This window comes from Apteryx mantelli, chromosome 15 (genome assembly GCF_036417845.1).
Source record: "Apteryx mantelli isolate bAptMan1 chromosome 15, bAptMan1.hap1, whole genome shotgun sequence".
NCBI lineage: Eukaryota > Metazoa > Chordata > Aves > Apterygiformes > Apterygidae > Apteryx > Apteryx mantelli.
Genome location: NC_089992.1, coordinates 26135373 through 26162349, shown reverse-complemented (window position 1 = coordinate 26162349; position 26977 = coordinate 26135373). Strand labels below are relative to the sequence as shown.

The 26977-nt window shown below is 46.8% G+C and overlaps 1 protein-coding gene across 1 annotated transcript in view; it reads right to left on the bottom strand.

The window, feature by feature from the left end:
* ALPK3 (alpha kinase 3) overlaps positions 1 to 26247 on the bottom strand; it is a 36147-nt gene extending 9900 nt beyond the window's left edge. Inside the window, exons 1-5 of the mRNA XM_067305811.1 lie at positions 26084 to 26247; positions 16219 to 16257; positions 12787 to 12908; positions 5934 to 6051; positions 3562 to 4621 (exon numbers count right to left, since the gene is read on the bottom strand). Of these exons, the coding sequence (XP_067161912.1) occupies positions 3562 to 4621; positions 5934 to 6051; positions 12787 to 12908; positions 16219 to 16257; positions 26084 to 26247 (1503 nt within the window). The remainder of the gene's footprint in view (positions 1 to 3561; positions 4622 to 5933; positions 6052 to 12786; positions 12909 to 16218; positions 16258 to 26083) is intronic.
* Between the last annotated feature and the right edge of the window lie 730 nt (positions 26248 to 26977).

Below are 26977 nucleotides of genomic sequence, written 5' to 3'. Positions count from 1 at the left end.
AAGCTCAAATGTTTCCGACTACAGCTGCACCCCAGCAGACATTTCAATGAGCTGTCCACTGTGACGGCTGAGCTTTATCCCGAGGAGATCTGGTGAAATCATCCAGCCAAGGGGCACTATCTATTTTTGTAGGGTAAGGCTCGGGGGAGGCAGCGACACTGCTCATACATGCTGTACTTGACGGATGCTCAGTTAGCAATATCAGGACAACCGCACCAGGAGTGGTGCATGCACAGAAAAAGTTCCCCTTCCCCTAAGCAAGAGGGGCTGCAGGCAGAACATCCCAGAGGATCTGCTGCTGAAGTTTTTCTCCTAAGGTTCTCTGTCTTAAGCTTTATGCCTCCAAAATCGGGTCCATGGGATAGATGGGCTGTGGCACTTAGGCCTTCTACTTTCCTGGCACATAAACTTAGCTCGAGTGCTTAGGAAAAACTGGAAGGATAACACTGGACTCTCAGCAAGCCCTTCCCCAAGCATCTGTTATGACAACTATGTGAATATTAAGGATGGGGGTGGGGGGGATTAGTATTAAGGGGGCCATTCCTACACATAAAATTCAAGTCTGCCTCCTGGGCAGACTCCAAGGGACCCAAAGGCTGAGCGGCTTCTCTGCACGCAGGACAGGCACAATAGGGCTCCAGTTCATATGGTTGGATGGGCAGCCCACATCTCCCCACTGCTACTCCCCTGGAGTCACATATCGCAAGCTACCTTGAAGGGCTCAGTGCCACAGCACAGAGCCTCCCAGTGCCCAGCTTTCAAAGCTTTCTTTTGTGAAGGGATGAGGCAGAAAGATGGACTTCATGCAATGGAAACCCCCGGGGTTTTACTGCAGTATTTGGTCCTCAGTGGCACATAAAGGGATGAGCCCAACCTAACGGCACGTCCAGGCCTCAGCCCCTCTGGCCAGAGAAAAGCAGCTTAGCACCACAGCACCCAAAGGAAGAAAAGATGGAAAAGGCTGGTGGTTCACAGGAACAGTTCAATGTACAGAGCCATCTCTACATGACAGTGCTGCTCAATGAGAACATCTCTTTAGCTGAGGAGGACTTAGGGCTGAAGGCAAATTTGCTTAGCACAGTTGCAGGAACTAAAGCTTATTCAGAAAAGGTTTCTGGGGCACAGCATCTGTCCTAAAGTAACTGTGAGACAGCCAGACTAGGGGCATAAAGAAGAAATAGAATAAAAACACCAATTTCAAAATTGTGCAAGCACTACTGCAAGAATGATCTTGATCCAAACCCAGTTTCAACTCTGCCCTTGTACGTGAGGAAGTTTAGACCCTGGCATTTTGCAGACACCTTCTGCAATGGATAAACCCAGATCAAAAGAGAAGTCCTGAACACAAGGCCCAGCTTGGTTCCAAAGCCAGGGAAACACCTACAGAATCACAGAATCACAGAATGGTTGAGGTTGGAAGGGACCTCTGGAGATCATCTAGTCCAACCCCCCTGCTCAAGCAGGGTCACCTAGAGCACGTTGCACAGGATCGCGTCCAGGCGAGTTTTGAAAATCTCCAGAGAAGGAGACTCCACAACCTCTCTGGGCAACCTGTGCCAATGCTCTGTCACCCTCACAGTGAAGAAGTTTTTTCTCATGTTCAGACGGAACTTCCTGTGTTTCAGTTTGTGCCCGTTGCTTTGCGTCCTGTCGCTGGGCACCACTGAAAAGAGTCTGGCCCCATCCTCTTGACACCCTCCCTTAAGATATTTGTACACATTAATAAGATCTCCTCTCAGCCTTCTCTTCTCCAGGCTAAACAGGCCCAGCTCTCTCAGTCTTTCCTCATAAGAGAGATGCTCCAGTTCCCTAATCATCTTTGTAGCCCTTCGCTGAACTTGCTCCAGTAGTGCCACATTCCTCTTGAACTGGGGAGCCCAGAACTGGATGGTATAACCCCTTCTGGTTTAGGAAAAAGATTAAAGAAGAAAAAGCCAGGCAACCCTTGTACTGAGGGGTGTAAATATTCTCAAACGCGCTTGGAGCCAGCTTTAAAAACGGCTTATTTGATGATACATATGCCTGAGTACTTCCCCCAGCATCACCTACAGGCTAAAGCACTCAAATAGGACTGCTTTTGTCTACAACAAGGCATGCTAACTGACAAGTTCACATTTCCCTCTGTGAGTGGTTTTTCTAAGAGGAAAATACCTTCATACAGGTTCCAGGCTTAGGAATGGCAGCCCTAGCCTGGCTGCTGTATATCAACAAGTCCCACTCTCCTTAAGAGCAAGGGTCATGAAAATGCAAGAGAAAGAAAGAGAAAAAAGGAATTGCTTTTCCATGGTCTTGCATGCTCAGCAATAATTTACGCAGCAATGTGTGATGCTGATGGGTCATCTTAAAGATGGGTTCAGAGTGCTACACTGCAACGAGTCCAGCACCCAGACACACTTGGTTCACTGTAAAATACAGCAGGTTTCTTACCAATAACTGGTGCGCCTATCTATGGCTGCGCACCTACAAAGAAATCTAGAAGAGAAAGAGAGGAAATTCTTTCATTGGAGCACCCATTAGTCCTACCTCTCATACTGTGGATGTTTCCACATCCTAAAGTATTGTGTTACCTGCCAAGGGAGCAATCCACAAAAGAGATGTGATGCACCCTGAGTGCTCCCCTAATAGCTTTGGTCTTTCATATTGAAAGAGTGCACCTACAGTCGTTCAAATGCCAAATCCTGACAGCACCTGCAAATCAGACTCGGAGAATCCTTTACCACAGCAGGGGTCATTAACAAAAAGAAAAAAGGAAAAAGAAGAGGTGGGAGGGGCAGAAAGACTGGTAGCTTCCAGTCTAGTATTTTCATGGAAAATGCTTCAGGTTAAGTGACAAAAATAGACATTGATGAAAAGATGCAGTGAGAGTCAGGAGCAGGTGCAGCACTCTGGCTCTGCATCCCCACAGTGAGTCTTGCAGCAGCCTTTTTCCAACAGTTGAAGGGCCAAAAAAAAAAAAAGCCCAGATCTACTGTATACATGTTGAACTGTAAACAAAATTCAAAGCCCTGCCTACCGGTGCTCACATGGCATACCTGGCATGCTACACTCATTTGCATGGGGGGCTCATTAAGTGCATCAGGCTGAAGCTCAGGCTCAAATGCTAAACTGAACAGATGTCATCAGTCTCGCTGCGTGTCGTACGCATAAGGCATCCACCCCCAGCTATAAATAGCCATTCAGTGCTTGCTGCTTAACTGATTTGGAAACATTTTGCATGAGGTCAGCCTGCTGATTAAACAGAAGAGCTTACAGCACCCCCCAGGCCGCTCGAAGACCAGCTGTTCAGCTGAAGGGCCCTGACGTACATCTCCCCTCACCACCTCGTTTGACATTTATTCAGAGATGGGGTGTTCAGTTGGAAGCTCTGCTGTTCAGGCACACAGAGCCCAGCAAGCCTTTTTTTGGGGGTGCTTTTGCCAGAGGAGATCTCCGAAGTCTCGGCAGCAGCTCCCTTGAGGAGCACGTAGCCTCCCAGGGTTGGCAGCACAGCCAACGCAAACACATGGCACAAATATTTTCTTGTCGCAACCCCCCCTGTTGGCTACTATCTGGTCTAGTTACCTGCAGATCAGCGGCTTTGTTTCCCTCCAACTTCAGTTCTTTATGCTGGCCTTTCTGTCCCTCAGATGAGGCATGTCCTGCCTTTGACACTTTTGAGGGAGATGAAGTACTCTCTGCCTGTCTGCTGGTGCCCATGGGCTGCAGCACAGTCTCGTTCACAGCTTCTGTAGCTCCTGCCTCTTCCTTTCCCACTGCGGGTTTCATTTGATTATTGAAATACATCTCTTTCAAAGAGAAGTGCATGTCACCCTTGGAAGGTGGCAAGCCCTGTTGATACGCATTAGTTTTAGTGTCCTGATTCATAGGTTTTCCAGATTCTTTGATTTTTGGAATATTTTCCACCTCTTGATCACTTGCTACCCTCAAACGTGTGTTCCTGCGTGAGGGGACAGGAGGGGCAAACCTTGGATTTGATGAGGGGTTCACCTTCTCTCTTCCACTTTCTTCTTTCTTTGACACTTCCTGTTTTGCTGCTGGAGGTTCCACCACCTTCTTTTTCTTTTTAGCAGCAGAGTCTTTGGCCGTGGGCTTGGCTTTTAGGTCCTCCACTGTCTCATAGATGTATGCAAGAAAGCTGTTCCCATTCTCCTCCCCACTTTCCAGAGAGACATCTCCATTGGCGGTCACTTCTGCTTTCAAAGGCGTTATCAATTTGTTTGAAAAGCCAGTCATTGCATTTACAGATGGTTCCTTTGGCTCAGCAATATCCTCATGCAATCTGGACTGAGAATCAGCAACATGTACTTTTGCCGCATCCTCTTTCTCCCATGAGGAGGTTCCTGACCGGAAATTCAGATCCCTAGTCAGCCTCCGCTTTCTCTGGAGCCGATCGGGGCTCATCCTCTGCAACTTCTCCACCTCCACATTTTCTTTCCCTCGTTTCTTGCCCTGTTCTATCTCTCGCAGTTTTTCCTCAGCTTTTCTCTTAATTTTGGCAAACCACTTCTGATGGATTTTGAACTCCGTCATGGTTCCCACTTCCAGCACACCAGAGCATGATACAATGCCTTTGTTATTTCTAGCTGAGGCCTGGTAAATGCCTGCATCTTCCTCTCTGCACCTGGAAACCAAAAACTCTGCATGAGACCAACCTTTCCTCCCCAAGGCACTACAGCTGCACACACACACATGCATGCTCTCACCCTTCTTGCTTGAGAGGGGCCAGAAGATGAAGGTATTGCCCTGAGGTGCCTGCAGTAGATCTGGAGACCTGCGGCTGGGACTGGCCTCCCTCACAGGCCTCTGCTTGTTCTCAGCACTAACAGATAAGCAAGATGGACGTAAATCAGTGCTCAGTTCCCCCGGGGCTGTAACACTGACAGCAGAGGGCTGTGATGAAAGAGGAACAGCTAGCACCAGGCATTTTCACTGTTGTCAGCCACATCCCTCTGTAAGACCTTCTCCTCTCAGCTTTCCACTGCCTAAGTTTGATTCTTACATTTCTGTTTTTACTCCATCCTGCTGCCTGGCCAAAGCCTTCCCACCCTGCTTCACAGATACATGCACATGCACACCACTTCCACCTTCACCCCTACAGGACTCCTGGCCCGAGGAGCTCCCTGCTCCTGTAACAGGTCAGCTTGCCACTCACAGAAACCTGGAGCATGCCTGGGATGGCAGAAAAACCCAAACTAGAATTGCAAGGATCACAGGGCTATCAGCAATACCAATAGCCTGCACTTTCAGAGAGCATCATCTCTCTCTGACATCCAGAATCCAGGACACAAACTGCAATAGGTCTCTGCTTGCTGGGGACATAGTGTGCTTGGTTTCCCAGAAATGCAGCCTTCATTCAAAGTTAAAAGAAGCTGACAGTCTCGTCTGCATAATGGAGGCCCTTGACTCTGTCAGTGGAGCACTGAAGCAGCATTTTCCTTCCCTGACCTCATGGTGAAAGCTAGGAAAGGTGCTCCTGGGACCTGGGACAGGTTTGCAGCCCTTTCCCCTCTTTCACCCTTTCTGATGCTCATGACATTCCTATGGACTGTTTTTGTCCTTATCTTGCCCAATCTCCTGGATCATCATCCTGGGTGGAGTCACTGCTTTCCCTTCTCTCAGTTTCTCTCAGTCCTAGCACTCTCCTCCTGTCTCATCACTGATGACACACTGCTACCACCATTGGAAGTCCTCTTGCTTCCAGCATGGTGGCTATCCTTGGATGCAATAATGGATCTCATACTGATGTGATGTGGGAGTCATCTGAGCAAAGAGCTGAAGGGGAAGGGACAGCTGGGAACATGGCAATGGGGAGCATGAGGAGCCAGCACTGGCCCTGGGGGGAGAACACTGCTGACAGCCAACTTCTCCAAGTAAGGAAAACACACTCACAGCTCCCATCAGCAAATCCACTACTCTCTAGCTTTTTTACTCACTTATACAGCTGCAGGGTGTGGCGATTTCCATGACGGAAAATCTCATACTTGGGTAAACCACAGTAGCGGTCCATCTCTTCATCATCCTTATACCAGGTCACTTCTGGCTGTGGGTATCCTGCAGAGGAAGCAGTATGTCAGTGCGTGGAACATTAAAACCAACAGCACAGTAAGTTTGGTCTTGCAAGGATAAGGAATCAATAGCAAAAGGAAACACTCTGGCAGAATAGCATATATGTTATTCTGGGCTCATTCCATTACTTAAATTACACAACCTAAAAGTATTGTGAGTGGAAACAAGATGCGCTTATCCAAATCTTTTATCACTACTAGGAATAGGACTATTTTTGAGAAAAAAATCTCAGCACTTCATTCCTGAACAGAGGACAGTGGATCACACGATCATCTCCTGTAACACTGGCTGGAAGCAGAAGGTGAGCACACTGTCACTTTTATATGAAGAGGCATGTTTTGATGAGATTAAGGCTAAGGTTAGAAAACAGGCATTCACCCCTCTGTGGAGCTAACAACATTTCACTAAGTGTCAGTCTGTAAACTGATCCAAAAGTTTCCACTGAACAGAAGCAACCTTGATTGCATCACAGCCAGCTTGGTGTCCTACAAATGTCACTTGACAACAGATGTCACCTCCCTTTTCAGTAGAATGACATCATGACGTGTGTGACTGCTTGGCCAGTGTGCCAGGCATACAGCCACATCCTCCCCCATCATAGGTGGCAGTGGATCACCAGGATGCCACATACTGACCAGAGCTAGCCACAGTACTCATCTCTCATTGACAGCAGCTCTAACTCAGAATAAAAGTTGCCTGTTTTTCAGGTTGAAAACTGTTCGAGCAAGCAGCCCACCATTCATTCCTGTATTTCAGACAGGGCTCCCAGTACAGACAAGCTGACCCTAAGGGCATGGGATACAAGTTTCAATGATCACGTCATACCCCAACTTAAATAAATGTGTTCAACAGTTGTTCAAAGCCCAAGGTAGGAACCTGAAGCTTATTTCCTGCAAATGCCCCTACTGACTTTATGTGCTGCCGAATGAGGGAGGCTGGCACCTCCAGCCTCCAAAGTCCCCCTGCCAGTCCCAACACCCCTGAAGACGGTGGGAACAGTGGTTGGATTCATGGGCTGTGCTGGATATGATCCAGCAATGGCTATCTGGGAATATCCAAAATGTCCAGATCCGATGGCTCACAAGTTCAGAGAAGGCAGGGACAGGGCACTAACTAATCTGGATATTTCCCAGTTGCCCATCCACAGATTTCAAGGTTGGCTGGGACCCTTTTAATCTCCATAGTGAGGAGTCTCCTATTTGCACCAGGCAGAGACACTGGCAACCTGCAGCAACGCCCAAGTCCAGCTTACATCTATTTCCTTGAAGAAGGCCCTGTAGCAGGAGTGAGAGGACAGGGAGCAAAGACTCATCAGCAAGAATTAGCCCTGATTTTGGCTGATTCAGAATGCCTTTGACCAGAAAGAGCAAAAGCAGCACATACCAAACCTCCTCCCTATGTGTCATTTGGTTTTCTCTCCTGTCTGCACTTCTGGTCCCTGCCCCCTTACATGCTTGGACTTATTCCGCTGTAATCAGACAGGGCTGGGGACACAGGCTCAGATAACTTTTCCTGTCCTGCTCTTCTCTCAGATGTAGCGGACAGTCATCCCCATAGCCCAGACAGTCCTCTAGATTTGGCTCTGTCCTCCACGTTTCCTCACTGAGGTCCCTTACTCTGCATTGCCTCTGACGTATACCTTCTCCATCCTTGCTGCCCGTACCTCTCACATCCTTTGCTCTCTCATTCACTTCTGCACTGCTGCCATTGGCAACTCTGGTCTGGATAGAAGTGAGGCTCTCGTCCTACACTCCGCAAATAGCACTGGTCTTCCTTGTGGCTTTAGAACAAGTGCAAAACCGCCAGACACTTGTGGCTGAGAGGAATAAGCCCTAAATTGCTAATTGGAGAAAGCCATGAGAGTATCCCAGAGAAAGGATCACTATAGATTGATCCTGTTGCTTCTGTTTTCCTTAAGCATTACCTACTGACTATACTTAGCAGCAGGACTCTGGGCTGAATGAGCCTCTGGCTGTTTTTTTCTGTTCTAGGCACTAGGAACAAAACAATTTCCATCCGCAACTTGCATTTCGTCCAGAGCAATCCTGCCCTTCCCAAGTGCCGCTCTGCACACGTGACCTTCAGGAGGCCTCCATGGTCATTAACACAGCTAACTGGTAGGTAGATTTTCCTAATATCCTGTGAACAGCCATCACTGCAATTCATTCTAGGAACTGCAAGCGTATCATTTCCAAGAAGCCCTGTGATGTCCCCCCATGGCCTCTACAGATGATTGCCATTCCTAGCTGACATCTGCCAGAGAGAACTGTAATTTCTATAGCTGTGCAGTGCCTTGATGAAAGGCTTTTCCTGCTGTTAAGCTTAAACTCTCTATTGCTCGTTGCACTTGTGTCCATGAGGCTACCTGCCTCCTACCAGGGTCTAATGCGGCACCAGCTCAGAGACTAGCCCCTGCTGCAAGCTCCAGCCTGCAGCAAAAGGGAGCTACAGGCAAGCACAGGCTTGAAACCTGCACACAGAGGGCCAGGGAAAGGCTTCCCCCGCCTCTGCACACAGCCTGGTCAGAACTTAGAAACAGCAGTTGCCCTGCAGCGTTCCTGTGCCTTCAAAGGCCAGCCGCCCCTCCCCAGGCGCTGTAACCAGAGCCAAGCAGGGGCCAGAGAGATGCCTGAGCACGGAGGAGGCTTGCCGCAGGGAGGGGAGCTGCCGCTCGCCTTGCAGGCTCAGGCATTTATCTGCAGGCCACCTCGCTAATAAATTCCTCCAGTTTGGAGACAGGCTTAACTCCCAGTAGGCACACAGCGCTGTCAGGGCCGGCTAGCGGCTGGAACATCCCCAGCTTAATGGCTGCCATGATCAGCTGCTTTCAAGCGAGTTGGTGGGACCAGGCAGCTGAGCTTAGGGCACAGTCTCCAGGCACCACCATGCTACAAGGCGCTGGATGTCTGGACGTAACGGAAGCACATTGCAAGCACAGTGGCCATTCATAAATTGGGCACTTGTCCTTCTGAAACCTGTCACTCCTGCAGACCCCCCGTGCAGCTGGTGCAGAGAGGGATTTGCCAGCAGCTGGTCTCCTACATTCATCAGCAAGTGCCCCACATTTACAGACAGAGTGGTGCCTTGCATTCCTGGGGAGGAGGGCAGGCTACCGCCACGTTCCCTATGTGTCTTCAGGTCCGGCAAAAGCTTTTGGGAAGTATGTCTTCCAGAGGCATTACTCCAGTGTGAGGGTCAGGCACTGTCCTCTGCTGCACCGCAGGGCCAGAGAGACTTTTCTGAGCAGGGATTTTTCCATGGAGAAATTGCTGAGTTTAGATCAAATAGTCTTTCTCCTCAAGCTGTTAAAGTCTGAGAAGCCTTCAAAGTTTTTGTGACCTTATGCAAAACAAATTCTTGCAATAGCCACCCAAAATCACCCACAGAAACTCTGTTTAAAGCAGCTTTTTTGATTTTATCAGGCAGGAGGTAGAAGTTGGGCTTTTGAAACTTAGCAAAATGGAAGTTTAGAAACAATCACACAGATTTCCTTGGTTTTCCATTTCTGCTGTACACAAGCTATGTGGAGTGGAGGCTGCAGGCAGGTTGGGGAAGGAAGAGTCATGGTAAGATCTGTTCCTTTCCAGCTTTCAGGATCGAAGCCCCCATTGCCCCTACCAAAGACATGGAGACTTCCAGTAATGCGGATGGGGGGGAACTAGGATTCACCAACAACAGTCTAACTCTCCATGCTCCGGGCATGCAAGCAACACTCCCCTTCCTCTCACTCGCCCTCCTCACCCTGAGCCCAGGCATCCCAGGCTCCCACCAGCCAGCTCTCTTGAACCTCCCCTCCTCCATTTCCAACTCCCTCCATTGACCTGTCGCATGCATTTTTTCTGACATTCAGGCCCTCACCCGCTACACAGGCCACTCACTTTACCCCCAACCCTCCTCCCCCAGGCTGAAGGAATTTGTCCAAAAAGGAAAAGGTGCCATAACTGATGCAGAATTTGACCAGAAATAATCAAATCAGACATATTAGGGACACCAGTAGCAGGCGGGCAGTGTCGAAGAACTAGACAACAGGAGGAAAGGAGGGCTTGTGTGACCACTCCAAGAGCTTAGGAAGTCTGCCTCACAGACATTTCGTCTGCAGCACCCAGCACACATTCTGGAGGTTGGCTCTTCAAACATTTGCATCTTGCTGCCTTCCTAAGAAGCGACCAGCAAGTCACTGATTCACAGAGGTGGGACTGCACATAACTGTCATTATCAATCAAGAAGCGGAAGACATTAAAATGTCCTTGTAGGTCATGTACGTGTATTTGGGGCCTGAGAGTCACAACAGCAGCAGCTGACAGTCTACCCTTTGCATCCTATAAGTCTATGAACCAAAGTGTCCTTGGACCCAAGCCACAACATTGGGACACATGCTGGTTCCCCCCTGGTCACTGGCCAGGGATGCACTTCCTTTCTCTCTGTAATATCTTCCAGTTGAATGTAAAAATCATGGCAGAGGGGGATAGCTGAACTACTGATTAGATTTTGCAGCTGGAGCTAGCTTTCCACCTCATGACCCTCTCTCCCAAAGAGATCCCAAGCTCCTAGGAGAGTCCACAAGACCATATGCAAGAGATTCTCAAACTGATCACAGGGCACAGGTTTTAAGGACTTTTCCATCAAAATTCTAGTTTTGTGGGTCTATTTACTTAAAGTACATAAAAACTTCCTCTAGTTCAGTTTACTGGTGTAAAATATTGCAACAGGATGAAGATGTTAATTTGACATTTTCCTTCACCTTAAAAGGTGAGACCAGTATGAGGTCAGGTTTCGCACTTGATGGAGTAAGAAATTACAATGTGCCACACAGCACCAGCAGGTCACCCAAAGCTGGAAGACAGCCTCCTGCCTGCCAAGAGCAAGGGCTGGAGTGCAGGAAGGGCGACAGACCAGACAGAGACCATATCCATCTCTAGGAGCTGATACTTCAATTTGGTACAAGCAGAGGTGGTTAATCCTTGGCAACATGTCTCCTGTACAATGTACAGTGAAGAGTTTCTCCAGCTTTTCCAGGGAGAGGTACTGGAGAGGACACAGAAATGGCTTTTACTTCCTACTGCCAAGGATGCCTTGCATCAGATACTGAAGTATCTCTCCCATCTCCTCTTAAGAGCAAACACAGCATTTTAGAGTTGCATATGCGGGGTGCTTCCTTCCCCCATCTGCTACCTTCCAGTCTAACTATGAACTGGAGCTCATCTACATGCACGGGCCTCTTGCACTGACACAGCCCACATGGACCTGATGGTTTCATCTGGACTTTGGAAGATATGACATTTGTTAGAAGGAACTGTTGACCCCAAGGGGCAGTCAGCAGAGACTTAAGCCAGCATGAGAAGCCAGGACTAGGTGCTTTGAAAGGGGCAAGAAATCCTGGGAGAGAGAGCAGTGCCATCACATGCCTTTGAGGGAAGCTCTGGGTTTGAGTCATTTCTACACTTTCAGGCAAGGGGAGGTAGAAGAGACAGAACTGTATCTGCTGTTGCTCAGGATTTTCCAACATATCTAAACATGAGTCATTTTTTTGACCTCCGAGACTCTTGGCTTGCACAATACACAGTGCTGGTGAGTTCCACACTACTGTGCAATATATAAAAAGCTTTTCCATTTAAATAACTTGAACTGTCTGAGCCCTTCTAATGAAGGGCCGAACAGCATGGCTTGGCAGCATCTCCCTAGCAGTCCAGTTTTGCTCTAGGAATAGGGAAGTGATCTGTTGAAGTTAAGCAGTCAGTGAACTCAATACACCAGTGGCACCCCTACAAGATCAGAAAGTCTGACCTCTGACAAGTGAGCCTATATGGGAAGAGCCAAGAATTTAAAGTTGGCAGCTCCCACAGAAGGGCTTCAGCCTGCTGTCGTTAGCACGTAACTCATTTACAGCATATTTCCAATGGCATACTAGATTTCCTGAATCATAGGAAGGGCTTGATAATTGTGGCAGAGTTTCACTGGAGATACCCTCCTCCTTCCAAAACTTAGACTTGCCTAACATCTCTCACAAAGTAGCCTGCTGGAATAGATATCCTGTGCAACATCAGGAAGGACCGACAGTGTCTTAAACAGAGAGGTACTACAAAAAAGAAGCTTTAGAGTCTCTATACTTAAAAAACAAAAGTCCATGGGCAAAGGAGTTGCTTGCCCTTACATCAACACTACCATGCCACATCACTACAATGGCTTAGTACGAACCCCCTTCTTCAGCCTCCCCCTTCCTGCTCAAGGTTACATTTTTAGCACACTGGGCAGAAACTGGTCTTTATTTCAGATGTTCAGATATTCAGATCTATCACCGATGTGCAACCCCAGCTGTGCTCTAGCCACTTACAGCCAATGAGAGCTAAAGTTGGCTCCAATATGATAGCTTTAGTCTTCAAAGCTGCACATTCCCAAGTTACGGAGTCCATGATTAGAGAAGGAGCAGAGATTAGAGGAGGACAATAAATTGTTACAAGCCCAAGTAGCGATTAGCATTTTCCATTTTCAGTTCTTAAATCTGTTTTTTGAGACATTAGGTTATACCGCTGCTTCCTAGAGTCTCAAGTGCTTTTTCCCCCCTCTTTTAAATTAAAGCTGAAATCATCATGCAATTGCTGAACCTTTACTTGGCAGTCTGACAACAGTGGAATTGTGTGTTGTCTATCCCTTGCTAGAGAGTTTTATTAGCGCAAGTCCGGCAAGTGAGGCAGGACCAGGTAATTCACTGAAGACAGTTACCTGTCACTATGCACGTGAATTTAGCATCAGAATCCTCGGACACAGAACGGGATTTGATAGTGGTTTCAAATAGTGGCTGGGTTTCCTCCGTCAGCTGAGAAATGATTGCGCAGAAGGTGCTCCTGGAAGATTCAAGAAGTATTTCTTAGAGATGAAGGACCTAGAAAGAAATCAAAGGGTCCCCTTCCTTTCTATCTGATCTCAAAGACCTGTCTGTGCTGCTCCCGATGGTCAAGCATTCTTGTTTTAAATGCCCTTCTTCCCTCCCACCATCCCAACATTAGGTTGTTCACAAGTCCAGTGCAGTGGGATGGTACTTGACTCACTCCTAAAATGACACTGTCAATTTAAAGTGACACTTGGGAGACATCCCCTTTGTTTATAATGCTATCAGAAATAATTGTCAAGAGCAATTTAATTCCAGATTACACTTGAGCATTTCTTTAATCAGTTTGCAGTCTTGTTTTATGACACTAAAAGTCAGCTTCACTTTCACATTCCTGGTACTGCACTACAAGTGTTTCATGCATTGTTCCATTCACTGGGATTTTATTTGTGAAAAATTTATATTAGGATTTCAGGCCAAGTGTGAACTAAATATGGCTCCTTAACACACGGCCTTCTCTATAAGTTTTGAATTCAAAGTGTTCCCTGCTTTGGGGACAGCTCACTGAAGGATACTTGGGAGCCTGGCTTACACCTGGCTTCCTGAGTTTAGGAGCTATATCTGAAGCTGACAGCAGTTCACTGCTTGCTGTTGCATGTAGGTATTACGGGCCACATGCACCACAAGTTCATGCACTGACCCTGAAGTTCAGGCCAGGATATCAGCCAGAACTATCCAAGTAGCCAGTACTGTCTCGGAAGTTCATAAAATGGATCTTAGATTTCCCAGTCATTTAAGTACTATTCAAGGATAGCACTAAATCACTGTATTCATGCAGCACTGCCAACCCTGATAGACAGAAAAGTGACACCAAGAAAGGCCCCAGAAGACCTTGACTTTATCTGAGAAAAAAAGGATTTATCTCCCAGTTGGGTCTTTATTTGGATAATGCTCTGGAGCCCTTGGAAGTGGAGAGCAACCTCTCTTCAGGTTTCTCTCTGCAATTAAAAAGCTAATGTTTATACTAGGAGATGAACCCAAGGTCTCAAGTGCTAGGACCTTCAAAGAAATAGCAAGAATTGCCAGAGAACTGGTAGCTGGCAGCTCTACTTACACCGTTATCAGCAGTGAAAGACATATTCCTTGAACAAATGATCAGTTCCTAGAGACATGCAAGAGACGGAACAAGCTCCCAAACCATTCCTGACACAGCTCCACTATGAGCAGAAGGGCTCCTAGCACATAGTGAGTGCTCTACAAGGAGGACCCCTGCCTCAAAGCAGCCCCCAACTCACAGGCAGGATGCTGGCACTGCTGTTACTCATGCTGTACCTGCTCAGAAAGCAGACTTGTCTGGGGAAAAAAAACACACTTCTCTGCATGAATGCAGCCAGGTCAGGTGCACTGACAGGCACCGCAGCAGGGACTGAATTTCAGACAAGACTGAAAGGCACCAGAATCGCTCCAGGCACAGAAGCTACTTGTTTCATTCCCCTCCCCAGAAGACTTACCTGAAGAGTGCAGTGCTATGATTTTCACTCTGGCTTCCTGCTAGCCTCAGTTTGTAAGAGAGCCAGGGAGATTAAATCCCTGGGTGACAAACAACTGGGACGCAGCGTGAGCCTCACCGAGCTCCTCGGCACCCATTTTCGTCGGGTAACGATAAGGAAAGGGGAGAGCAGCTAGGGCTGTTGCAAACTTGCCTCATCTACTGAGCAAGGGTTATAAACACCATCTAATCCAAACGCACACATGGGGCAGAGGGTAAAAAGCAGATGCCACAGCTTAGACACCGTTCTGTGGAAGTCAATGGTCCCCAGGAGACTGGTCCTGCCAAGCAACTCCCCACACAACCACAGGGCCAGCAGAGGGCTGTGGAAGCCAACAGCTGTTTCAAATCAAAGAAATCTTTCCATACTCCAAAACCAGGAGAAAAAACCTCCCATTTCCAAAGAGCAAGGCAGACAATCCGTTGCCAAGGCAGTTACTGGTGGGGTTTTGATGGCCCACTTGATACAGATTCCCAGCGCCCAACCAGTAAATGCCTTTTAGATCCACATAGTGAAGTTAGCACTTCCCAAGCATCAATTAACATTTCATATTCCAGCAAGAGAACAGCATGATCAGCATCTTATCAAAAAGAAAAAAAAAAGTGATGCACACACATAGTTACACTCAGAACCAAAATTTAACCCCAGTACCATGCCACTGATATCAGCAGGCAGCACCAGGAATAAGTCTAGTCTATTCAGAGCAAACCCCAGAGTTGGGTGAAATACAGCAAAGGCTACTGAATGCTTTTGGAAAGCAGTGTCACCAGAAGCTGGGGACTCTGCAGGTACAGCAGATGAATCAGACAAGACTTGCCCAATATACTCCATGCACTTGGCAGAAAATCTTGGAAGGTCAATTTAAACTTTCAAAGAAACCATTGTATTAATCACAGACAGGTTTTAGATACTGCAGCACTGTGCAGTTCCCAGTTGACTTATTCCAGCAGCAACAAGACTTGTCCAATTCAAATTGCTTTCTAAATCAGTAATTCAGAGCATTCAGGAAATCTGATACAAGGTGGCAGCCACTGTTCCTCTGAGCCTTCTGGAAACTGCATCTTTGTTGCAGAAAAAGCCCTGCAGCCTAGGAGGAGGCGGCTTGGCAATTCAGTAGCCTTTGTACATTAAAGTGGGATTTCCATACAAAAGCAATCTTCAGGAAAAGGAGACTTGAGAAGAGTCGGCTTCATCACCATTTTCTTTTCCTTACCTTTTGGTTAACAATCACAGAACTATAGGAGCATTCTGGAGAGGCCTTTCCGTCCACAGTCAATCCTCTGACCGCTTCTGCGACAAATCAGTAACGCCAACTGACTTCCAAATGTGCTATTTTGCTAGAGGCAAAGTACAACTGCACAAGCGTGGTTCAGTGCAGAGTCCAAAGGAAGGAGAATCTTCATGATAAAGCACAGGATCGTGGGGAAAGAAGAAAATTTCTTCTTTGAATGCATCTCAGCACGGTTGCATGTTCTAATTTTTAATATGTCTCTGTATGGAAGTCTCACTTTAATATCAAGAAATAGTTGAACAGTGTATACCCATCCTTTGGCTAAGAAAGATGAATATTTCTTGCACCTGACACAGGATTTATGACAAACACTCACTTTGCTGTCTGCAGTTCAAGCAAGTATTAGGGACCCAATCATGCACAATAAGGCCGTTACACCACTTCAGTGCTCTCTTTAATTAGTACCAAAGCATTACAGATTAATCACGTGCAGTCAGATTCAGCAAAGTGCTTGGTCAGAGAAGTTTAATGCAATGTAGTTTTACCTTCCTAAACTGGAGAGAGAGAATCTGCTGCTTGATAAGCTAAGCAAAAAACAGCATACAAAACCATTAGACAGAAAAGCATGGAAAGGAGCAGAAAGAAACAAACCATTATAGAGATGCATTAATGATGAGTCGTTTTGCACAGGTCAGAGTTCCTATTAAAAGAAGGTACAGCTGCCTTACTCAGGCTGACTGCCAGGATGAGCAAGCTGCATAGTAAATGGTAATCAAAGGCTGTAAAAATGAAATGGTCATTAACAACAGAGAATAAATGTAAGGACACTTATACAAGTAGGTTTCCGAGAAGCAGCACCTGAGCCTTCCATGCACCATCTGCAGCTTTGGGCACAAAGCAGGCAACTTCATCTTGGAGACGTTCAATGAAATGGCACTCAAGAGTGCAGATCACCACAAACTCATTTCTCCGCTGACAAGGAGATCCACATGTTCCTTTGCAGGAACATGTCACAACATTAACCAATTCAGAGAATAAAATGAAATGCCAAGACTTACACTGGAGACACCCATCAGATGAGCTACTTACCAGTGGCAGCCAATTCTCCCAGAGAACCATCTCCAGGGATGGTTCGTGCCCCTAGCCAAACAGCCACATTGCCATTCTGTGGCAGCAGCTCTTGGGAGGCTGTAGGAAATAACCTCTTAGCACAGACCTGCAGCAGTGAGGAGCAGTTCATTAGACTATGCCCGAGCTCACCTACACGGCAGTCAGAAGCATAAAACTAATCAGGTACTAGCTAGTCAACAGTACCCAAGCTAAATGGTTTAATCACACCGAGATATACATTAGTCATGTCTACACTACAATCTCACCATATAGCCTCAGAAGTGACCACAGTGTAGACACATCCTTGGGGAATTCCCTGTAGGAAATCAAACGCCCATGTTGGTACAAACCTTCTCAGCCTTGTTCACTTTAGACCACTATGAAACAACCAAACTTCTCTAGTGCTTTATGACAATGCTATAAGAGACAGCATGAAGTAAGAAAGGTTCATGTCTTCAGGTCTTCTCTCCATGACCAGATATGAAATGACCAGATCTCTGTGACTGGGAGTTGCACAGAGCCCAGAAGTCAGCAGGACTCAAAGTCTTGTCCTAAAAATGACCACAGAGGTTTTCTGAAAACTGCTCCTGCCAAACATGTAGCACTTCCACTTGTGAAGGCAGTCTCCACACGACTAGAAGAACTAAAAAAAAAGCAGGAAGAAGTACCAAGCCTTTAAGGTTTTTTTTTTTTTTTTTAAATAATTGCACACACAGAGACTTTTACTGGAATAAAACAAAACCTCTGAAGAGCTCTAATTCTTCTCTGTCAGATCAGAGAAACAAAGACAGTTTAGACAGGGGAATACAGAAGTCTTAGCTGCTCAGAAGTTGCTTTAATCCAACAAACATGGGTGGCACTTGCCCTCCTGGCAGCAGCTTCACCCTCTCCACCCCCAGGTGCACATTCTTGATCGTTCCCCAGTGCCAACACTGGTGTTCACGCAGCCAGAGGATGAGCAGATCAGGAGCTATCTGGCTGGAAAATAAAACACTAACCTTAACAGACTGACAATCAGCTCCCTGATCCAACTCAGCATGCACTGTGCCGGCCCACAGGAGAAGTCAGATTAATGTAACAGAGGACCTGCAGCCTTCGACTTTCCAGTTGAGCCCCAGTACCTGAGGCATCCCTTTGAACACCAAGTCCCTTCCAGATTTACAGGGCTTTCCTTGCGTTACTTGCCTTACTGATCAGCATGCCACCTTGTCCTTGTCGCTCCCAGCCACACTAACAGCTTAGGAGAGCTCAAATTGCACTTTCAGCTGCTCTTCTCCCTGCTGTGACCCCCCTCCAAAGGATCCGAGCTTCCCATTCCCCATAACTCTCCCAAGCGCAGTCTTCCTGGGCAGCCCTGGGAGATGATGGCACTGAAGCACTTCGTCCTTCTGAAATGTTCCTGTGCTCTGGGCTGCCCCAGGGCAGCTCTAGCTGGCTGCTAACCAGGCAGAGATGTGATAAGTCTCGTCTCCCAGTTTTTCCAACAAGAAAGGGACTCAAACATTTTGCATGCCATGGCAAAGAAAACTGTCTTTTTGACCTCTAGGAGTACTAAGGACATGGACATCACTTGAGGAGCTAAGAAGGAAGATCCTAAAATGCTTGCTGGAGAATGCTAGCATAGGCTTTTTTTTTTTTTTTTAAATGATGCTTACTTGCATAAGATAAATGGGAAGGAGTCTTTTCTTTGTTGCAAAGCAAATCACTCAAAAGACAAGAGCCAGAATAAAGGGTGCCTGTATCACAACTCCCTAGTGTTCGTGTATGTGATCATGTAATTAAACACTGTTCAGTGATCAAGTAATTAAACACTCTTCAGTACTTTTTCAATTCTCAGTGCTGAGCACGCAACCCAGGCTTTATTCACTGCACATGCTGAAACACAATGCTGAATATTGGACTGATCGTCTCTTGAGGGGCCTCAATATTATCACACACACAAAAACAGAAACAAAGAGCCCGAGTACTAATTCAAATTTAACCTCAATATTCTAAGGAGACAAGCAGAATTTTTACAGATTAGAGACTTACACCCAGAGAGAGGAAGATCAAATTCTAAAAGCTTCAAATAAAACAGGCCTGCCTGCAAGCAGCTGTTGTTTCACCTCATTTTAATTAAGTTTACCATATCCCCACATAGGGCTGCACCAACACATCTACATCAGGCTCTAAAGCAATATATTAACTTGGATAGCTGGGACTTCCAAGCAAGGCATGCCAGATGCCCCAGTAACGGTGTGCCTAGTTTGGGATACTGACAGTCCAAGCTCAAAGTGTATCCTCAATTCTCCATAGAGATTTGTTACTGTACAGAGTACAGGATTCAGCTAACTAAGTGCAGCATCTGCAGAGGATTTGTCTCCTCTGGGCAAGCTTGGGGCCTGTTATAATCAACGGATCAAGGTAGCAACTCATCTCATCCTCAGTGTTGCATCTAAAGCAGGTAAATCACAGTCTAAAAGTGTTAGTTTCTCTCCATTGGAGGAAGGGAGCTCTGGCTGGTTAGCTCAAAGAGGTCAGCTCTTAGCATGTCTAAAACCAGTGGAAGGAAACCCACCTTGGGTATCTAGGAAGTGAAGCACAGCTTGTTAAGAGCTAGCCATAAAAATACCGATCTGGTTATTAACTGCCATATCACTGGACCATGAGAGTTATACCCCCTACTATTTTTCTGGATAGCTTCTACCTCCCTTAATTCTTCTTTAAATTCTGTTTCATCAGATACTTTCAATCTTCTACAGATGTTTATCATCCTCTTATGGCTTTTAGCCCTTCAACTATTCATAATCTTCTTTGGAAATGAAGACAATCTTTCCCCTATTTTTCCATGCACTTACTGAATTTCAGTCTTGCTGCAAGGGTAGGAGGCAGAACTGTCATGCACACTCACTTTCTAATCACTAAAAATATTGCTCAATTGATGCCCTGTGCCGGTACACCACCTCACTTATGCTGAAAAGTTAATTGCTTTAAAAACATATAGATTTTAAACCCAGTAGCTTTTCTAAGCCCTCTCATGCAATCACTGCATGAAATTCTCTTTCCTCATTTCTTTTCCCCTTCAGATAATGAAATCCTTCTCCTTCCAGCTCACGTCTTCATATGGAAGTCAACAGCGGCTTAGGAGACACTAAAACACACTTCACGATGGCTCCCTACTCACGTGTACAAGCACATGCACTTGATCTGCTTGAGCTGCAGAGACAATAATACATTTCAGAGCTCTTAACGGCATAAAAATTTGATTGAGCCACACTAGCTGCCCAGTGCAGCAAGTAAAGCAGAGAAATGTGTCAATGACGGCAAGACTGAGAACTCTAAATTACGTTTTTAGGGAAGTGTTATTGGCCAAAAGCTCCTTAGATCAAGAACCCACCAAGAAGAGGGCAGCACTTCCATCTTAAGAGCAGGACAGAGGGCTCACCCTGACAACCCTTTGCAGACTCTCCCCACTACCGGCATTCTGATCCATGATATTACTGGGCATGCTTTGCACATGCAGACTTCTAGGGATAAGATTTCACATGAACTTCTCCGCCTCCAAGGTTAACGCTGCTCGAGACAAACACAAGCCACTCCGAACATTTTCTCAGCTGTCCGTAGCTAACCATTTTAGAATTTAAAAGCCAACAATGAAGCTTTCATGTACGTGTGGTTATGCCTAAGGCTTCTTTCCTGCTGTGTGCCCCGCTTCTTATCAACCACTTCATGCACACACAGAGCAAGTGTGTTTGTATTTCATATACTGTGGCAATAATTATCAGCAATCTTGTGACAGAGTAGCTATGAGTGCTATGGAGTTGTACAAGACACATTGTTATTTTACAGACTGGAAAAGGGACGTATTGAGTCTTTACTTGTCAAGGTCACAGAATGAATTGATGTTACAGCTGGAGAAATAAGGCATTTTCCTGCAGGTAATTCACTTTGAGCTGAGATGAACATCGAACTGCATGTAAACAATTTAGAACTAGATTTCATTAACAGAGAGGATAGAAGACAATAAATATATTAAGTTATATGTTCCTGTATCAACCTGTGACACTCTGAAGATGATGCAGATCTGTGTAACTGAACTCTAAGGTATTACTGGTTCGGCGGTCCAAATTAGCCTGGTAGCTAGCTGAAAGAAATCAAGGAATCAGGAAGTACAACAGAAAGCAAGGCAAATATTGTACAATGAGATGCTCAGATAAACTGACATCTTTCCGATATCTCACTGAACTCACTTTGCTTAGTGGGTATAGGTTGGAAAATAAGCAAGGTGAAAATATAGTTGTCCCTGTAACAGCTCTTCTACTTTGCACTCCTTGGATAGGCCTATAAAATGTGAGGTGGAGTCAGCGCGAGACAACAGCAGCTTTGTTCATCTGAGACCTCCCTTCTCTAGCTGAGACGGAGTGAGGATAAGAGCAGATTTTAATCCTGTCTCCTGGAAATCGCCTCTGCTGTGGCACGAGAGATGCCTATTTCATGTGAGACCATGCCACTCCCTTCCAAGCAACACGAAGGGATCCCAGGCTCTGGAAAACATCTTTATTTGTGATGGTTCCAGAGAAGAGCAAAATTCACACCTGCAATATATTTTTTGCATTTTAAAAGCACACAAAGAGCACTGTTTATCCAGTTCCACACCTTGATCTATCAGTCCGTACTCAGTTCAATGTGACTTCCTCTAGCAGATACAGTCAGGGTGCTTTAGAAAGGGAGCTGATAATGCAGCTTGGGATTACTACATGACATAAAACTGCCAAGGAGTCCCATTCAAACAGGACACCACTGTGCAGGTAGTTATACCAATAGCCTACCAATACCTAGAGAGCCTACAGACTAGAGACTGACCCATTAATACATTTACTTCTGCCATTTGAATGAGTACCAGGCATGCCTTCTTCCAGGGTTTGAGACACTTCGGTCAGACAAGACAGAAACACTGAATTCCCTCAGATGCCTCAGTTGCTTTCTTATCAGAGATTTATACCTCTTATTGGCAAAAGCAAGGTCCCATAAGAAGTTACAGATGTCAAACTACTGAAGAGGGAACTCCCCTGAACAAGAAGCTAAGCATGCTTTTCAGGAACTAGGTACTCTTGTGTTTTCAGCTCACTTGATTATAGTAACAGATCTTCCACCTTCATTTGATATTATGTGCAATACAAGAGATACAAGATTGGGAATAGTTCTTAGCCAGAAGAGCCAGATGCTTAGGGGAAAAAAATATATATATATATATATATATATATATATATATATATATATATCATTGCAAGGCACTCTCCTGAGCTGAACTACCACAAGTAAAGATAGTTGTCCAAGAAGAGATCAGAGGCAATGTCACTATACTCTATAAATATCCACATAGATGAAGCTACAACAGCAGAAGGATATTCAAGCAGGGAGGCAATGGTTTAGCAAGACCTCAGGGCAGACATCTGCATTAGATGAAAGGCACAAATTGTTTCATAACAAGACAACAGAGTAATTTGCCTAGGACTTGGATGAAGCCTCTGTCACAAGTCTACAGAAAATTACATCTCTGAACTAGATACTCTCCAAACTCAGAGAGTTCTTACAGAAAGGGTACCAAAAGAGATATCTTGAAATCGTGGGCCACAAATGCAGCTGAGGCAGACTCTGGACAGGACTGGCAGCTTTTGTTCTCACTTTGAAGTAATTATAGCTGAGTGCTTTGAGACAGAAGAATTTAAAAAAACCCCGCCAACTGCCATGGCAGAGGCAAGTCACCAAGTCCTGTACCTGCCACTCATGTTGTCCATTATGGGGTATACTAAAGATAGAGGAAAGCCAGGAACTTACTGTCACTGAACTAACTGTTTCAAGGGAAACGTTCTTCTTAAAGAGCAGCTCCCAAGGGCACAAAAAGTAAATATCCTCAATATTCTCTGCAATAAGGGATGGATGTTCTCTATATGACAATTTTCAATACCTCTAATCTTTTGGCCTCCATAGTACCATGGCGAATTTCTACAAGTTAAAATCAGGAAAAAGCACGCACTGGTTTTCAAATTAGTATCCTTTCAATCTACATAATATCCCTTTCTTCCTACAGAATTAGACAAAGTAAGATCATCCAGGCTATTCTTTCTACACAGTTCATTAATGCAACTGTATAGACGAAACTTTCCCATGAGGCTCCTCAGAAGTAAGGATTCCTAATCTCATTTTCTGTTCATAAAGGCATTTCCATGCCTTTAAGTACCTCTGCCGTGTCACTATTCACTTTCTAGTGCTTTGTTCTGAGACAGAGTAAAGAGTGGACATAAAGACTTCAGTTAAATATACTCTATAAATATATATGACAGCAATAGAGAAGCCTGAAAAACACTTTCTTCGGAGCAGAATATCCACTTTGCTTCCAACCACCACATCAGCCTCCAATTTCAATTCTGTGTCTGTGTCTTATGTCTTCTGCTTCCATCAGCTTCAAACCCACCAAATTCAAGTACATTCTGCATTAAAGAAAACTGCTGAATGTTATCTGCATTTCACTCATCTTGCTTTTCAAACGCTCCCAGGGAAGCTCTCCAGATGTTTCTGCATTTCATTAAACTCAATTGCCTTCTGAAAGTCTTGCTACACAATTCCACTCGTTTGCTTTTCAGCACTGTTAGGATGCATTATTTAATTATATGACAAAAAGCCCCATTTCATTCGAGCCCTTACCCTGCATCACAGACAACAATACAGTTTACTGTGAATTTCCGCAGCACCTGGCTCAAGTCTTCAGCACTTGCAGATACATCCAGGGCCATGCAGGGAATGAGACCTTTCTATATTACTCCCTCCTTTTTTGTCAGGGAAACTGCAAGCTATGTTATGAATAGAAGAAAAACGTCAGTTTTGCTGTTTAGAGAGTATCTTTCACTGCTGCTTACAACAGAAAGGGGCAGCCACTGAAGTTATCAGGCAAAATGAAATTGCCTTGCCATAGGCTTTGATGACCAAGTACATAAACAAGTTGAAAAAGGGATTGGCCAAACTTGTGGAAAATGAATCTACTGAGGATTAAACATGGCAATACACCCTTGTCTTCAAAAGCATAAGGCTCCCACACTTGGAAATAGGTGTTCACCCACCATACAGTACTAGCATGACAAGTTCAAGATGTTCAGGACTCAGAGGCTTGCAGACACAGGCTGGATTTACTGTGCTTGAGCTGCAGAGTCAACACATCCGGAACACGTCACACTTGCCGCATGTGAGCTCCACATTGCTCGGCACTTTCCTCAGTGGCCATGAACAAAGTTTCCAGGATTTGGGGAACCCAGTTTGGAGCACTGGAGATGTTACCTGAAGGAGTGATGAACCCTCCTTTATGAACAAACTGATTAAAGCTTCAATGTGAACATACTTGGTGGGGGGAGGGGGGGGAAGGGGGAGAGAGACAAGCTTTAGGCAACCAAAAGGCCTCAACAGCTTATTTATTAAGGACTTTTTAATCAGTACAAGGAAGGTATTGCACTCCATTACAGATTTCCTCTTGGATTAAGTACAGTCTGAAGTCACAGATTGGTTGTAGACACCATACGAGCATTAGCTGGTGCTGAAGATGCCGTGGTATGTAATTAGCTTGCACAATAGGGTACAAGCACAAAGGTTCTGAAAGCAACTTAACTTTGGCATCGTTCAAGCTTGAACATCTGACTTCACAGTTGGCATCTTTATCTTTTTTGATCCTATTTATTTATTTTCACATCTCAGATTCTTTGAGGCATAAATCCTTGACATGCTGGAAGCCAATCACTCATAAAACATCATTAAGGAAAAGGCACACTCATTTTAAGAGCATACAAGTTGAGAAGTAGGGAATTCTAAGTAGTTTGTAGGCTTTATTTTGGCTGACTAATCAATTAGCAGTGCCTTTGTCTTTGCTGGCATGTTTTCTTGCATTTGGTAACCTCAGTCTAAACTGGCAACGTATTTAACACACCTTCTCCCATGAGAGAAGAGCTTTATTGCTACCATAGACCTTCTGCCTAAAGGCACTTCTAACCCAAGAATGTAGTTCTCATCACTACTTAGTCCATATCTACATTGCAGAAATACTTTTTGGCAATAAGATAAGGCGCACACACACACCAGGCCTCTTGCTTAGAGCCTGGTGTCAATAACACACAAGCAGCTTCACTACAATGAAGCCAGGGAAGTCAGAGCACTATCCCGTTCACGAGTTTAACTTGAGTATACCAAAGTAAGAAGAGACACAGAAGCTAGTGTCCATCAGGATTTTACAGCAAGATAGTCAACTTTACATACCTGCCCTGTTATAGAAAGATGCACAACAGTGACAATCCCTGCCCCAGCAACAAAAACAAAAATACATCCCCTTTCTGGGAAGTGACAAGCTAGTCCTCCTCTTCCAGGCTACAGCAAACAAGCACTAAATTGTTTTTGAGAACCCAAGCACCAAACACCAATGCAGCTCCCCCTCTCCTGCTTTTTTTAATCTTGGAAAAAGTCTCCAGCGGATTGCAGACACGTCATTTCTAGTTCTGTGTGCTGGGACGATTCATCTTCAGAAAGAAGAGACGCCTGGATTGTGATACGATTTCAAGTTCAATCATCATATCAGTTTGTTTTAAACTGAAGTATTGCCTCACAGTTTGGGGGGGGGGGGGGGGGAAGAAGAAGAAGAAATCACTGATCACACCAGCTTGCTCTTCTCCCACAGTACAATCAAGAACCACAGCAAGCGTTTTCCCATCCTGCAGTATGAATACTACTTACGAGTTCAGAGCTTTGGTAGCAGCACTTCCATTTCACCTTTAAATTATTTTTGAACAACTCAACCTTATTTCCCATCTCTTCTGCCTTTCTTTTTTAACTACTCAAGGCGTCTGGGCTCTCTACCATCCTTTGAGATCTTGTTCTCAGTCAGTAGCTCCTTCCCACAGCCCGAAGCACCGACGCAGGCACCAACGCAGCGGCCTTGAGCCCCTCTCCGCCGCCCCAGCTGCCTCCCCGCCACCCCCAAGCTCTCGCAGCTCTCTAGTTTTAGTCTCTCTTACAGTAGTTTTACTCAAGCTCCCATGACTAAACGCCGGCGAGACGAGGGAGCTGTCCCTTCCCGCCCGCGAGCCCCCGGAGGGGGGGACCAGGGCAGAGCCGCGGCCGGAGCCGCCGGGCTCACAGTTCAGGCCCTTCAAGCCCCAGGCACGGCGGCCCCGGCCCCGGCTACTCCCGCCGGGCGGAGGCGCCACGGGCCGGGCCGCAGCGGGGCCGCCGCCCGCCCCCGGCAGGGCCCGCGGGCCACAGCCGGGCCCCCGCGGCCGCCCTCACCTGTTCTCGGGCCGGATGCTGAGCAGGTAGCTGCGCCGGTCGGGCCGCGAGGCCCAGGCCGCGCTCTCGGCCTCCTCGGCGCCTTCGACGCTGCCCGGGCGGCGCGGCGACAGCAGCCCGTTGCCCGCGTAGGACTGGCCGAGCGCCCGGCGCGGCGAGCCCATGGCCGCGGCCGGGCTGCCTCTGCCTCTGCCTCTGCCCCGCTGCCGCCGCCGCCGGCCTGTCAATCACCGCCCGGCATTTATAGCCGCGCCGCACATGCCGCTGTCACTCGGCGGCCGCGGGGCGGGGGCCGTGACGCGCCGGCCCCGGCCCCTCCGGCCCCGGCCCCGGCCCCGGCCCCGGCCCCGTTCGCCCCCGCGGGCTGGAGGGGCCCTGCGCTCCTCGGGCACCTCCCGCGGCGCCGTGGGCCGTAGCACCACGCACCTGCCTCCCGCGGCTGGCGGCACCCGGAGGGCCTCTCCTAGACGGATGCCGGCGGCTGGAGAGGCGCAAGCGGCCATGGCACCAAACGCCTCCCTCACACAGTCCACGGCACTGAGAGGGGTCTCCTGGACCAAGGCCATGGTGCCACATGCCTCACTCACACAGTCCATGGCACCAAGAGGGCTCTCCTGGACCAAGGCCATGGTGCCACACACCTCCCTCATGTGGCTCACAGCATGGACAGGGCCTCTCCGAGACAAAGGGTGACGACTCAGAGCGGCACCGTGGGGACAGCACCACATGCCTCCTTCGCACAGCTCACGGCATGGAGAAGGCCTCTCCCAGACAAAGGGCTGAGCCAAGCAGCTGAATGGGAGTTCAACAGGACAAGGAGTGTCTGAAGCTCTAGTCTTCATGCTGGACCCCTCTGTGTCTCTGCTCTGTGTCTCTCAAGACTTTAGCAAGCAT